The 13,849-nt window shown below is 60.8% G+C and overlaps 2 protein-coding genes, 1 long non-coding RNA gene and 1 other non-coding gene across 4 annotated transcripts in view; all 4 read right to left on the bottom strand.

Moving 5' to 3' along the window:
• Positions 1 to 6,614, bottom strand: part of TBL3 (transducin beta like 3) — a 7,666-nt gene extending 1,052 nt beyond the window's left edge. Inside the window, exons 1-21 of the mRNA XM_006146390.2 lie at positions 6,520 to 6,614; positions 4,874 to 4,925; positions 4,687 to 4,782; positions 4,558 to 4,605; positions 4,315 to 4,456; positions 4,147 to 4,231; positions 3,900 to 4,070; positions 3,740 to 3,815; positions 3,571 to 3,664; positions 3,298 to 3,479; positions 3,073 to 3,214; positions 2,941 to 2,999; positions 2,754 to 2,857; positions 2,281 to 2,428; positions 1,965 to 2,195; positions 1,817 to 1,887; positions 1,584 to 1,740; positions 1,448 to 1,506; positions 1,155 to 1,258; positions 1,001 to 1,072; positions 770 to 928 (exon numbers count right to left, since the gene is read on the bottom strand). Coding sequence (XP_006146452.1) covers positions 770 to 928; positions 1,001 to 1,072; positions 1,155 to 1,258; positions 1,448 to 1,506; positions 1,584 to 1,740; positions 1,817 to 1,887; positions 1,965 to 2,195; positions 2,281 to 2,428; positions 2,754 to 2,857; positions 2,941 to 2,999; positions 3,073 to 3,214; positions 3,298 to 3,479; positions 3,571 to 3,664; positions 3,740 to 3,815; positions 3,900 to 4,070; positions 4,147 to 4,231; positions 4,315 to 4,456; positions 4,558 to 4,605; positions 4,687 to 4,782; positions 4,874 to 4,925; positions 6,520 to 6,560 — 2,293 coding nt within the window. The 5' untranslated portion in view covers positions 6,561 to 6,614. The remainder of the gene's footprint in view (positions 1 to 769; positions 929 to 1,000; positions 1,073 to 1,154; positions 1,259 to 1,447; positions 1,507 to 1,583; positions 1,741 to 1,816; positions 1,888 to 1,964; positions 2,196 to 2,280; positions 2,429 to 2,753; positions 2,858 to 2,940; positions 3,000 to 3,072; positions 3,215 to 3,297; positions 3,480 to 3,570; positions 3,665 to 3,739; positions 3,816 to 3,899; positions 4,071 to 4,146; positions 4,232 to 4,314; positions 4,457 to 4,557; positions 4,606 to 4,686; positions 4,783 to 4,873; positions 4,926 to 6,519) is intronic.
• Positions 6,615 to 10,186: 3,572 nt separating this feature from the next.
• On the bottom strand, positions 10,187 to 12,242 carry RNF151 (ring finger protein 151). The gene is made up of 4 exons (XM_006146388.3): positions 12,171 to 12,242; positions 11,741 to 11,886; positions 11,252 to 11,348; positions 10,187 to 10,741 (listed from the first exon to the last, which is right to left on the bottom strand). Exons 1-4 carry the CDS (start codon positions 12,171 to 12,173, stop codon positions 10,283 to 10,285), a joined length of 705 nt encoding a protein of 234 aa, XP_006146450.1. The 5' UTR covers positions 12,174 to 12,242; the 3' UTR covers positions 10,187 to 10,282.
• A 955-nt stretch (positions 12,243 to 13,197) lies between these two features.
• LOC106734662 (uncharacterized) lies at positions 13,198 to 13,810 on the bottom strand. The gene is made up of 2 exons (XR_001370211.1): positions 13,530 to 13,810; positions 13,198 to 13,294 (listed from the first exon to the last, which is right to left on the bottom strand). It is a non-coding gene; the product is annotated as an uncharacterized LOC106734662 (long non-coding RNA).
• LOC114007452 (small nucleolar RNA ACA64) lies at positions 13,352 to 13,479 on the bottom strand. Its single transcript, XR_003549077.1, has one exon. It is a non-coding gene; the product is annotated as a small nucleolar RNA ACA64 (small nucleolar RNA).
• Positions 13,811 to 13,849: the final 39 nt, after the last annotated feature.

Below are 13,849 nucleotides of genomic sequence, written 5' to 3'. Positions count from 1 at the left end.
CCCCTAACCAAACCCGGCCCCCCCACCCACAGGTACGGCAGGCGGGCTGGTCTTCTCCCCGCAGTGCTGCTGCGGCCGGAAGGGCTGGGGGCAGTCCTGAGCAGTCCAGGGTTGTACAGCGTGAGGCACAGGGCAGGTGACACTCCCTATGCCACAACCTCACCCCCTACTGTGCCTGCCTGGACCCCTGCCGAGTGCCACCCAGAGCCACTGCTGTACCACTACCTGGTGGGCACAGGGGTGGAACCCGCACCTGGGGGACCCCCTTAGGGTGCCCGGACCGCGTGGGAGGTGGGCCTTCCACTCCCACTGCACCCTACCAAAAGTCCAGACCAAGGATGACTGCTGAGGCCTCCCAGAGCTGGGAGGCTGCGATCTCTATCCTGAGTAAAACTTCTGAATGGCAGACCCGCCTCATGGTGCTGAGGGCAAGGCTGGCTGGAGCTGGCCAGGCCAGGTGCAGGGGATGGGGCAGTGGACACCAGGCTCCAGTGCCTCTTCTAATCCATCAGGGATGTGGCAGGGACTTAGGGCGAGATGGAGCACAGGAAACACACAGGGTCGGGGGGGAAAGCACCCGTGTATGTCAGAGGGCGGGGGGGGGCAGGGAGAGCAGGCAGCTTCGTGCATTGCCACAGGAAATCCAGAAACGCAGCTGCCTGCAACGTCCGGCCCAGCCGCTGGAAGTGCCGCTCTGGGGGGGCAGAGGGGGTCAGGGTCTGTGCCCCCAGGCTGCTCCCCACCCAGCACCCAGGCCGCGCCCACGTACCAGTGTAGGGCAGCAGGGCCTCGAGCGCAGCCTGCACGCCCTCGTAGGCCAGCAGCTCCTCAGGGTCCTCACGCCGCAGGAGCACGCCCAGCACGGCCTGCGCTTCGTGGCAGTGCCGGGAGTTGGTGTTCCACGTGACACAGAAGCGCAGCAGGGCCTCTGTGGGTAACAGAGACGGTCACCTGGCTGCGGGGCCATCATGCCTGACTGCCCCCGCCCGCCACCCCGGACCTTTCTGGTCTCTCCGCAATCGGAGCACAGTGGCTTCCAGCTTCTCGCAGGCCTCAGGGTCCCTCCGGATTGCTGTGGGAGGAGGGTAAACTGAGTCCCAGGGAAGGGGCTGGACGGAGCCAAGACCCCACCTTGCCCGGGGACAGGCACAGACCCTGGATGACGGTCAGCACAGTGTGGGGCCGGTCCAGGGAGATGGCCAGGCCCAGCGCACGCAGATAGCGCTTCTCATGCAGTAGGTTGTCCAGCTCCTGCTGCCTGGAGGGGTGGGGGACACTCAGGAGCCAGGCCGGGCCTGGGCAGCCCCGGGTGTCACGGAGTGAGGAGAACACTCGGGAGTTGGGCCGGGCCCCTGGGCAGCCCCGGGTGTCACGGAGTGAGGAGAACACTCAGGAGCCAGGCCGTGGGCAGCCCCGGGTGTGGAGAGGGAGCTGCCACTCAACTCACTTGACCACCTGCTCCTCCTGCTTGGCCCGCTCTTCTGCCTGCTCTTCCTCCGTCACATCCTAGGGTCACACTGGGGGGTCAGACTGGGGTCAGATGGGCCGCCACCTGCCCGGCCCTGCCCCATGGGGCCCACAACCTTCCAGAGGATCACACGGGAGTCGCTGGCGCCGGTGAGGGCGCGGTCCTCCAGCCGGCTGCAGTGTAGCCCCCAGACCTTGTCCTCGTGGGCGTCCAGCGTCTGCACACATTCGTTGTTCTTGATGGTCCAGAGCTTCACGAGCCCGTCAGAGCCACTGAAGTTGGGCCAGGAGGGGCTCAGTGCCGGGCCTGCTCACACCACCCCCAGCCCTGTTCTGCCCAGCCGCTCACCTGGACAGCAGCTGAGTGCCGCGGCTCACAAAGGCCACCTTCAGCACAGAAGCATCGTGCCCCTCAAATGTCTGCAGGGTGGAGGGAGCGCGGGAAGGTGTGAGAGGCTGCTGGGTGGAGGCCTGGCTCGGGGCTGGGCGCTACATACCTTGAGGCAGCTGAAGTCCTGCAGGGCCCACAGCTTCACCGTGCCGTCAGCTGAGGCTGTGGCCAGCACTTGGTCCATGGGTGAGAACTGAACGCACCAGAGGCCACGCCGGTGGCCTGAGAAGACACCCAGCAGCTGGCACTGTGGCAAGGCCCAGAGTTTGGCTGTGCGGTCCTGGGAGCCCGTGGCCAAAAGCTTGTCGTTGGGGGCCACGGCCACACTGTTGATGTCCTGACAATGGGAGCAGGTCGCAGGTCAGATCCCAGCCCACGGGAGGTCTTGGCCACACCCCTCCCCAGTGGCTGCCTGCTGTCACCTTGTCATGGCAGCGCTGGGTGACCTGGGCCTGTAGCAGGACAGGGCCACTGTCTTGGGCTGTGTTCTTGGACAGCAGGGCCTCGGGAAGGGGCCACAGCTTCACGGTGCAGTCCTGGCTGCCTGTCACCAGGAAGGACTCCTTTAGCCTACAGCCCATGGAAAGAGGACACTGTGGGGCCTGACCAGCCAGACCCAATCACAACGCACCACAGGTCTTGCAGCTGGACCGTGGTCCAGACAGAGGGCCTGGCGTCACCTCCAGACAGCTCTGGGACCCAGCTTCTGTATCTGCCCTCAGTGTGGCCAGACCCGGCAGGCCCAGCCGGAAATGCCTTCCCCACTGCATTCTGCTCAGTGCCGCCTCACCCTGAGGCCACTTCCCCCTTGGCCCCCTTGCCTTCAGGCCACTCTGGTGACTCTCTACATGTCACCTGGGGTCCCCAGGCAGCAGGTCCGGCTCTGATGTACTACCTCGAGCAGCAGATGGTGCCCACGCTGTGTGTGTGCCCGCTGCCCTGAGCCACGCATGCCACCTGGCCAGCCTTGTTCATCTTCCAGACGCGGAAGCTCTGATCCTGGGGACAGGAGGTGCTGAGGACATGTCCTGTGCCCTGGCTTCCCTACCAGGGGGCCCATACCACACCTCCTGGTGTCTCACCTTGGCACAACTTGCAAAGAGCCAGCCCTTCCGGAATACATCGAGGCCCAGGATGATGTCTGGAGGAGGTGTGGGGGTGGTTACCGAAAGGTGGATTATGGCCAGGCAGGGCTGAGGCAGGTCCCCACTCACCCGTGTGGCCGTGGAGGATCTGGCAGGCAGATGTGTGCAGTTCGAACACCTTCAGGCAGGGGCTGTTGGAGGCCACAACCACGTGGGAGTCCTCGGGCCCGAGGAACCGGACGTCCAGCACTTCCTCGCTGTAGCCAGCAAACTGGGGCAGGAGGGCCACAGGCAGGGCCTGGTGAGTGGAGGGCTGGTGCGCCAGGCCCTGGGCTGTGCAGGGCAGGTGCTCACCTGTCTGTGCAGCTGCAGGGAGGATGCCTCGTAAAGCAGCAGGTTGTGGTCGGCGGTGACGGTGAGGAGCAGGCCGGCCGCACGTGCCAAGGTGCAGTGGGTCAGCTCCCGCCCGGGGCCTGGCAGTCGTGGCTGGGTGTATACCCACTGCCCAGAGGCTGCCTCCCACACGCGGAGAGTCCCTGTGTGGGGACAGGGCCATCGGGACACTAAGTCGCCACTGCCCCAGCCCCTGCTGGCCTGCTGCAACTGCTGCCCTCCAGCCCCACACACCTTGGTCACCGGCTGTCAAGAAGTGCAGGCCTGGGGACTTTACACCTAGTTTGGGTGCCGGTTCTTCTGGGAACAGCACAGCGGCCTCCACACTCTAAAGACAAGCTGAGTCAGAAGCCGGGCCATGACCCTCCCCACCACGCACAGCCCTGCCCTCCACAGCCCCCACCTCAAATACTGGCACTGTCCTGGTGGCTTGGTGGCTCTGAAGGTCCCAGACAATGCAGATCTTGTCCCGGCCAGAGCTGGGGAAGCAGCTACCTCAGTTCCAGTCTCCACCTGAGACCCCCTTTCCAGGCCTCCCCGCCCCACCAAGGCCTGCTGCTGACCTGAGCATGGTGCGCCCATCGGTGCTGAAAGTCAGGGAAGTGACCGCACTGTAGTGGGCAGTCAGCACTGCCAGGCAGGACTGGTCCTGCAGCGCCCACACGCGGATGGCCGCGTCGGCAGCAGAGGAGAAGAGCAGCGGGCGTGCAGGGCTGGGGTGGAAGGCCACCAAGCTGCAGGCGGGGACAGGTAGTGAGCAGAGCCCCAAGGGAAGTGCGCTTGCTCACCACCCTTTGCTACCCCGCTTACTGCACGACGCCAGGTGAGCCCCGAAGGTGGTGTGTCCCGTAGTGCCGTACAATGTCCCAGACACGCACTGCCCCGTCACAGCCGCCTGTAGGAATGGGCCTGAGATCAGGGAGTTGTCCCCAGAGACCCTGCCCCGTGCTTCCACCCACCCCCTCAGCTGGGGCTTACCTGTGGCTAGCAGAGTAGAGGTGGGGGCAAAGGCCATGGCCGCCACAGGGGCCGTGTGGATCGCCTTCCACAGGCGCGTGACACTGCCCTCTCGCCATGCCCACTGTGACAGCAGCAGCGCCCGGCTGGCTGTCACCAACACCTGGGGAAGGTGCAAGTCAGCTGAGTCACAGAGGCATCCGCAGCGACCTGACCCATGCAAGAGAGGTCCCAAAGGTCACCTCCCACCCTGATTCCACGTACCTGATCGTCAGGGCTGAGGTCAAAGGCTGTGATGTCCTCTTGGTCCTCCTGGGGAGAAGGCAGCAGAGAGACCACCCTGTGAACAGGCTGCCTTCCCTAAGCACCCACACAGCTGCCCACTGCCCTCACCTGCTCCAGGCTTCGCAGCACTGTCCCCGAGGCCACCTCGAGCACGTTGACTCTGGTACCGCAGACGCAGAAAAGGTGCTGGCCCGTCTGGTCCAACTGCAGACACAGGGGTCTCAGCCAAGGTAGTGCCCTGCACCACGCACACAGCTCCTGCCGCCCTATCACCTGCCCCTGCCAAGGTTCATACCTGCACTTTCCCGCCCTTGTAGAAAGGCTCGATCTTGCGCTCGACAGCATAGCTGGAAGGAGAATGGGGGTGTGCTCACCCTGTGTGGAGTGAGTGCTCTCCAAGACAGGAACCCAACAGGGCCTGCCCTGTTTGCCTTTCAGTTTTTTGCTGTAGGGGTCTGCATGCACCAGAGAAAGACAGAGTGACAAAGAGACAGAGAGAGGCAGAGAGTGGGAAAGTGAAAAATCACCCCCCATAGGTGATGGCCAGGATGTAATCCCTTCTCCTCCTGGGATTTTGGATTTGCACATACACACGATTTTCGAGCCACCGGGTCTGAGACTCGAACCGCAGTCGGTCATGTGGGAGTCCAGCACCGTAATGACTATACCACTTGCTAATCCTAGGTCCTGCCCTTAAGGAGTTCTTGGCAAGCAGCATGGATATGGTGGGGGGACCAGCAACACTGTGGATGGATGTGGCTACCCCAGGTTACAGGGGAGATAAGACCCACAGAACCTCACAGGGTCCTGGAGCCTTACAAGGTAAGCCAGAGCCAGGAGAGAACGAGCCTAAGCCAACAGCCCTGGCTTTGGAACACGGTGCTGCGCGGGCTCCTGGTGGCTATGGGAGGCCTGGCTCGCCTAACAGCTCTGGTCCCTGAGGTCGGCACACCTCCTCCTCAGGAGGCCGGGTCCTCCTCCCCAGGAGCTGTCAACTCAAGGACTTCCCTCTGCTTCCCCCTTCCCTCCCTCTCCACTGCCCCCACCCTGGTCCAGGTCAGCTCATCCTCTGGAAGCCGACTGACACCTCGCAGCCCCTACCCACTTCCTCAGTCCCGACAACGCAATGATGTGCCGCTGCCTAACAGTCCACGACGCTGGCGGACGACGCTCCTGGCGGACGCCGCCCTGCCCACCTGTCTGTGCCCTCCTCCTCGGAACCCATAACGCAGCCCTACTGCTCCTGGCCTGGCCCCTCTGACCGTTTCCTATCTTGGGCTTGTTTCTTCCTGTAGACCTGGGTCTCTCTTCCCAGATCTCAACGCTCGGCTGCTCCTCTCCGGGAAGCCTGGCCCGCAAAGTGAAACATGCCCCTCATTCCGCGAATCCAGTCGACCCTCCAACGTGGTGCTGCTGGCACCACCGTCTCTCACAACGGAAGCCCTGCGCCCCGAGACTGAACTCCACAGAGTGGGGGCAGAGTCTGGCCTGCGCACTGGAGCAGATTCGGGGTCCCCTGGGCCACAGCGACCTGCCCATCTCGGGGCTCTTCCTGCTCTCTGGAGACGAGGGACGAGGGGCACTCTGCGGACGTGGTTCTTCGTCTCGCTCATGGCCAGCGCCAGCCTCGACTTGTGCCGCCTCCCCGTCCGGTGAGACATCTCGTCCCCACTCCACCCCCCAAACCCGGACCCTTGTTTCTGAGGTTGGCTGCGCCAGCCGCCGGGCTCAGACCCGCCCTTCCCGAGAGCGCCCGGTGCCGGCTCTCCCCCCTCCGGTTACCGCAGCCTGCACGGCCCCGCGGGTCGGTCCGTGCCCAACCCTCGCCCCCCACGCAGACCCTAATGCGCGACCGCTCTCCGGCGGGCGCCTCCGTCTCTCCGGCGGCGCCCGCGGCGTCCTCCCCAGGCGGCGCCCCCAGCCTCTGCGCCCCAGACTCACTTGGCCTTGAACCGGCACACTCCGCCCGCAGCCTCCGCCATGGCGCCGCCGCGCCCGCCAGCATCCGCCGGACCTTCGAGGCCGCGTGGGAAACACCGGCTTTTCCCCGGCCGGCGCGCCCCGATGGCGTCACTGCCCGCGCCCGCAGTGACGTCATCCGCACCGCGCTCCGGGCGCCATCTTTGCTGCGGGCAGAGGCGTTTCCAGCCTGTGGGGCGGAGTGCGGAGTTGGCTGGGGGCAGTCCCGCCCACGGGCGGAGATTGGCGGGTGCTTGGGCTTCTCTCCCTTTTAGCCTTTTAGTGGAAACGTAACAAGAGATTCGTGAAAAGTGTTTGCTGCTTTGTTTTGTCTTGAACCCAATTGCCGAAGAGTGCCTGGGCTGGCCAGAGGCAGAGAGAGGCGAGGTGGAAGGCCTTAGACTTAAGGCGGCCCTGGCGGTCGTTCACTCGCTGCCGCTCTGCAGCAGGAGCACTTCCCAACCGCCACGCCGTAATCCGCTCCTCCAGCTCGCCATCCTGTCGACTGGGCACGCAGGCACACTTGCTAGGCGTGTTTTTCAAGCACTCTGGGGCCAGGATTTGAATTTTGAGGGGCCACGTGAGATCTGGTTCCCTTAACCATTAGGCCACCACCCCTGGGTGTAGTCAGTGACAAGACAGAGCCATAAACCAGTCCCTGCGTCCCTCTCCAGTCTGATAACAAGGCAGTGGCAGTGAGATGAATGGCTCGGGCAGTTTCAGTCATTGACATGTTTATCGAGCACCTTACGTGTGCAAAGCTTTGCTCTAGGCACTTGGGGGGGCACCAGGGAAGAAAACAACAAACCCGCCTTGAATCAGGCTCCCTGGCTGCACCTCTTGACCACAGCTTCCTGGAGCCTGAGGCAGGTGGACTTTGAGAGTTCATGGCCAACCTTCATAACACTTGAGGACTTGGTTTTTTATCTTTTTGAAAATTTGCATGACCTGGGACCAGCAGGTGGTGTGGTGGTTAAGGCGCTGGACACTCCCACATGGCCAACCATGGTTCGAGTCCTGGACCTGGTGATTTGATTTTTCACTTTCCCTCTTTCTTTCTCTGTCTCTCTCTCTGGTCAGATTAAAAGAAATGAATGCATACATAAAATTAAATAAGTAATCCTAAAAATTTTTTTAAAAATTGCATGTGCTTGCTGGGGGGGAGAGTGTCCGGACAAGAAAGCACCCCCTAAGGCGGGTGGCCATACCACAAGCCCTCCTGCTCATCTCCCTCCTTTTGGGAGTTTGGGCACGTAAGCACACACGCCTGGCCCATGTCTTAGGTTCCAGGTCCAGGACTCAGATCACAGGGTGGGCCATGTGGGAGCCTGCTGCTTGGACGATCACACCACGAGCCGGCCCATCCAGGCCTTGTCTAATTAAAGGAAAGACAAACTCCTAGGCCATTTTCTGGTGGGCCGAGGGTAAGGAGCAGAGCGGGGAAGGGCAGGGATAACAGTGATGAGTAGGTGACCCATGTCCTGGGAAAGTGGGCACAGGACAGGCCGGACGGCAGGAGGCGATTCCACAGGTGGGGGGAGGCGGCTTCCTTGAGGTGACTGCTGAGCAACACCGCACTTAGTGAAGCCAGGCCCCTGTGCTTACGCCAAGAGTTTCAGGCTGAGGAGCAGCCAGTGCAAGACCCAGCACTGCGGAGCACGGTGCTCAGGAGCAGTGGAAGCTAGCGTGGCAGGGAGTGTGTGGGAGGGCTTTAGGGCTGGAAGGCGGAGACCCTGAGCTACTCTGAGGAGTTGCTTTCACTGTTTTGTTTTCTTTTAGCTTTTTGCCATAGGGCATGGAGAGAGACAGTGAGAGGGAGAGTGAGAAATCAATCCCCTGGGGTGGTTCCTTCTCTTTTTTCCTCCAGGGATTAAGGGCAGGGTGATTTTCAAGCCACCACTGGAACTCAAACTGTGGTCAGCACGTGTAACTCCAGCATCTTAACTTCCACACCACCTGCTGGCCCCTGTTTTCACTCAAGTCAAGGCTTAGAGCCATTTGGAGCTGGTAAAACAGCCTGGTAGAAAGTTCGAGAATCCTGGACCTGGCAGCTTGCTTTCTCACTTTCCTTTTCTCTTTGTCTTTCTCTGCTAAATAAAATAAAACAAAATAATTATAAAAAAAAGAATTAATTAAAAAATTTTGGGGCGGTAGGTTTTTGCTAAAGGGCGCTTGTGCTCACCAGAAAGACAGAAAGAGACAGAGAGACAGAAAGCAAGAAGTACCCCCCCAGGGGGGATGGCCACACTACAATCCCTTCTCCTCCAGTCTCCTCTTGGGATCTTGGGCACGCATACACGTGCCTGGTGTGAGTTTAAGCAACGAGGTCCAGGACGCGAACTACGGTCGATCACGTGGGAGTCCAGAGACATAGCCATTATGCCAACTGCTGGTCCCCCAATAAATAATTCTTAAAAAATAAAAGAAAAGAAAAGAAAGAAAGAAAGAAAGAAAGAAAGAAAGAAAGAGAAAAAAAGAAAAGTGGAAAAGCAAGGCCACCAGGTCTGGGACTCAAACCGCAGTCACTCATATGAGAGTCTAGCACCTTTAGCCACCATTCCACCTGCCGGGCCCAGATAAATAATAATTTTTAAAAATTGTTTGTTTAATTTTATTTATTCACTCATTTATTTTAATTTGACCAGAGAGATATAAAGTGAGAAAGTAAGCTACCAGGTCCAGGACTTGAACCACGGTCAGCCATGTGGGAGTGTCTGTCCAGTGCCTTAACCACCATGCCACCTGCTGGTCCCCAGATAAATAATTCTTAAAAAAGAAAAAGAAAGAGACACAGTTGGGGGTAGGGAGGACCAACAGCTGGCAGCGCAGGACTTCCATGTGGCCAACTGTAGTTGGAGTCCTGGGGCAGCTTGCTTTCTCTCTCATTCTCTTTCTGACCAAATCAAAAATAATAAATAAAATAAAATAAAGACAATTCTTTAAAAAAATAAAAAGTAATCACTGGGAAGGGTACTGGGAGGGGATGATTTGGGAAGATCTTAGGGAGGAGAACTCAGATGAGTCAAGACAAAGCTGGGGCTGACACTGTGGCTAGAGGAGCTTGAGCCCACATGGCCAACTGTGGCAAATCTGTGTCCCAGCATGTTTTTTTTTTTTTTTTTTTTTGAGAGGTTTTTGCTATAGGGCGCGTCCTCTCGCCAGACAGACAGACAGAGAGACATAGAGACAGAAAGCGAGAAATCACCCCCCAGGGGGGATGGTCACGCCGCAATCCCTTCTCCTCCATTCTCCTCTCCGGATCTTGGGCACGCACGCACACGTACCCGGCATGAGTTTTAAGTCACTGGGTCTGGGACGCGAACCGCGGCTGACTACGTGGGAGTCCAGCGACATAGCCATTACACTAACTGCTGGTTCCCAGTCCCAGCATGTTTTTAAACTGCACATTTGTACTCCAAATCCCAACGAGATGGAGAACCAGAGGACTACAGTCTGACCACACCGCGTGGGGGCGCCTGTCCCCCCAGCCTCCCTCTAGCGAGCACAAGCCATCAGAAAGAAGCAGCAGGTAAATGGAGTGTGAAGGAAGAGCCATCCAGGCAAGGGGAATAGCCAGAGCAAAGACAGGTGGTGGGAAAGAACCTAAGTCCACGGGGACAAAGGCCACAGCGTCCCTGGGGGTGGCGAAGTGAGCGGTGCCTGGAGGCGTGGGCAGCGAGGCAGGCGGGCAGGGCCTGGGCTGCATGTTTATTTACCCCTCTATTCACAGGGTACCCCGGGCCTCTCACAGCTCAGCCCCAGCACTGCCCCCTGGAGTGGCTGTGGCCTCCTCCTGCGGGTCGCCTGCTAGCAGGGTGTCATCTTCCCCCAGGAAGCTGCCGAGCTGGACCAGCTGCCTGCGGATGAGGTTGGTGGTGCGGTGTGCCCGGCGCACGCGCCGCAGCAGGCACAGCAGCAGGGCCCGACTGCGTTCCTGGCGTTCGCACCAGGCGTCCCGCAGCTGGCGGTAGCAGTTGTGTTGCGCACGGTCGGCTGGGCCCAGAGTGGCCCCACAACCCAGGGGGCAGTGCTGCTGGGCATTCTGTGGGCAGTGCTGTCGGTGCTCAGTCAGGGTCCCACGGGACACTCGCGCAGTGCAGCCCTCGTTGGGACAGGCGGTCAGCTCAAATGGGCATGAGTCCTGGTGCCCCTTGCGATGGGCCAGGGGGCATGTCGCCAAGCAGCCAGCCTCTGCGTTCTTGCACTGGGTGGGGAGAGAGTGCCACGTGAGCCTACCAAGTCCCACCGGGCCCCCACAGAATCCCACCTACCAGGAGCCAGTGAATGGGGAGCCGCCCAAGCTGTACACCCTGAGGGGGTGGGGAGAGAGCAGCTGGGCAAGTGCTTGCAGGCAGGAGAACCTGTCCGGAGGCGAGCGGGACTGAGCCGCGGAGAGCAGGGGGGACAAGGCTGGGCCCATCTGGTGACTGCTATGGATGCCAGGCTTCTCCCCCCATCTGTGGAGTCAGCCGTAGCAGCAAGCATGCCAGGCACTTCATCCTCCACGCTCTCACGGCCGAGGCCCCTGGGCTCAGGTGGAGTCGCTTGCTAGAAGTCACACAGCAAGTGGCAGAGCCATGATTCAAACTCAGCACTGAGAATCCCCCAGCTGCACCTGGCTCTCCTCAAAGACAGGCTTCCTTCTGCCAACTCTCGGGGCTTGCCCTGCACCCGCTGGGGGAAAGAAGTGGTGGGCCTGGGCGCCTCAAGGTACCTTGACTTCCAGGCGGCCGATGGCCTTGCGCAGTCTACCCACGTGGACTATCTTTCTCCTTCTCACTTCTTCCCTGCAGCACGGACAGGTCTTCTGTCTGGAGGACAAGGGTGAGGGCGGGTGTGAGGGTAACAAGGGGAGTGAATGCCCCACGGACCCTGGGGAGCCGATCTGGCTTCCTCTCCTCTCCAGCTGGGAGAGGCCTAAAGGGAGTGACAGGGAGCTCTCAGCACCAAGGCAGGCTGGGAGCTGTGGATGCCACGGGTGAAGGGACACACATTTTAGTGTCCCAGTGGGTTTGGTGGCTGAGTCTCATGGCCACTGTGACCTTCTGTTCTGGTTGCAACAGTGGCCCTGGCCTCCGCCCTGCCCTCCCAGACCCTGGGTATCCAGTGGCCCTGGCCTCACCCCTGCCCTCCCAGACCCTTAGGTATCCAGTGGCCCTGGCCTCACCCCTGCCCTCCCAGACCCTGGGGCACCCAGTGGCACCTGGCTAGCCACCGGAGAATGCACTTCTTGCAGAAGATGTGGCTGCATGGCAACCTCACTGGTCTCTTGAGAACTCCGTGGCACACAGAGCACAGGAAGCGGCAGTCGGGAGGACTAGCGAAGAGGCTGAGGTCGTACCCACCACTCTGCAAAGGCCGAGTCAGTGTCAGCCCCCCCACAGACCTCAGCACACTTCGGGCAGGGAGGTGGGCCCCCGAGTCTGGTTAGTACCACATTGACGGGGCAGCCATGGGGGCCCAAGATCTCCCCAGCACCATCTGTCACTAGCTGGAGAACTGGCCTTGGCCTGGAGCTAGACCTACCCAGAGGCCTGGAAGCTCTCATTTCACACGCAAGTCTGGGGCCCACTGCCCACCCTGAGTGCCCGGGATAGCTGGGCACAAGGCGTAGGGCGGGAGTCTGGACATACCATGACCTGTGTCTGGACAGCAGTCCACTGACTGCCCGGGCCCAGGAGCCTGGGTCTCACTGCATGGGTAGGCCGACCTCACAGTGGCATTGTCCTGCTCAGGCCAATCACAGCCCTGGCCCAGGGCCCTCACTCCTCTCTCTGAAGGATTCCTGGGGAGGGGTTGGGCGGCCCCTTCCCAGGACAGGCCCATGGAGCCCCTCTGTGCCTTGCAAGTGACTGAGGGAGACCCAAACACTAGGCTGGGAACTGGGCTCTGGGGCCTGGTTTCTGTGGCTGAGAATCCAGGGGACTCGCAGGGACTGCTGCACTCTCTCCACAGTGCAGCTCCGGCTTCCCGAGACCTCAGGGGCAACAGTGACCCATTGGGTCTAAGTAGGGCTCTGGAACCTACCAGCCCACAAGCGACCGTGTGGGCAGATCTGCGACAAGGCCCAAGAAACCAATCGCAGCCTATGGAGACATGCTTCTCCACGTGCAGCAGGTTGGACCGCTAAGCTCCTAGTTCAGGCCTACGAGCTGCCACACTGTCCCACAGCAACAGCAAGCCCCTGAGCATCCTTCCTATAGTGGCCTGCTGGCTAGACCTGGCCAACCTTAGCCCAGGGCATTTCACCTGCTGGTGGAGTTTAACATCTGGTGTACAGGTAGACTGATCAGGGTTCCCAACCTGGCTCTGGCACCGAAGGGTTGCAGAAAACATTCCACTGGGGTTCTCCCATGGGGCGAGGTCCAGGCTCAAAAACGTTCATAATTAGGGACCAGTAGTTAGCCTAATGGCTATGTCGCTAGACTCCCATGTAGTCGACCACAGTTGAAGTCCCAGGCCCGGTGGCTTAAACTCACGACGGGCGTGTGTGCCCAAGATCCCGAGAGAATGGAGAAGGGATTGCGGCGTGGCCATCCCCCCAACTCCCTCCCCGAGGGGTGATCTCTTGCTTTCTGTCTCTCTGCCTTTCTGGCGAGGGCACGCGCCCTGTAGCAAAAACCTCTCCAAAAAAAGAAAAAACATTCATACACAGACGAATCAGATAAACAGGTTTATTTAGAAACGGGGACAGCCAGACCACCCCCACCTTCGCGGTCCTGGACACGTGGGCTCAGGCTCGAGGTCATCGGGAGTTCTGCAGAGAGAAGAGAGTCAGGGGGCAGCCCTCAGAGGTCACGTACGCGAGCCGCCACCGCGGCGGGGCCTGGGTTTCACTGCCCCACACCGAGGCAGTGGGCGGTGAGCTGAGGCCCCTAGTGACTCTGGGCGCCGAATCTCACCCACGGCCACGGTCAGAGCTGAGGGTGACTTTCAGCCAACGCCCGCCCCCCGAACCACCGCGCGACACAGCGCGCGTCGGCCAGACCTACCGGACCAGAAGAGCCCACACCACCAGCAGCCGCAGAGAGAGGCGCGGCCACGGCGCGGGTATTTATAGCACGCTTCCGGTCACGTGGGGCCTGGGCCGCGGCCGGGCAGGACGCACATGCGCACACAGCGCGCGGCAAGGGCCGGGAACGGCCCAGCTAATCACAGGCTGTCTCCTGGCGCTCGGCGCGCTCGCGAGGCCCAGGGGTAATCTCGCGGTGCTGGGCGGACTATAAAAAGTCTCTCCCGGGCCGCTTCCCCCTTCTTCTCCGAGAGAACACGTGAGTCTGCCTGGCTATGGCTGGCGGGGCCGGCCCGGGGG

Source organism: Tupaia chinensis, unplaced genomic scaffold, assembly GCF_000334495.1.
Source record: "Tupaia chinensis unplaced genomic scaffold, TupChi_1.0 Scaffold000178_1, whole genome shotgun sequence".
In the NCBI taxonomy this organism is placed as follows: domain Eukaryota; kingdom Metazoa; phylum Chordata; class Mammalia; order Scandentia; family Tupaiidae; genus Tupaia; species Tupaia belangeri.
Note: the sequence above shows the minus strand (reverse complement) of the source record. Positions and strands in the feature narration are given on the sequence as shown.

Excerpts from the sequence above, each read along its gene's own strand:
- RNF151 (XM_006146388.3), bottom strand. Across the intron at positions 11,349-11,740 it reads ATTCTCCGGTGGCTAGCCAG|ACAGAAGACCTGTCCGTGCT; the intron begins GTGCCACTGGGT and ends CTTGTCCTCCAG. Across the intron at positions 10,742-11,251 it reads TCGGCCGCCTGGAAGTCAAG|TGCAAGAACGCAGAGGCTGG; the intron begins GTACCTTGAGGC and ends CTCCCCACCCAG.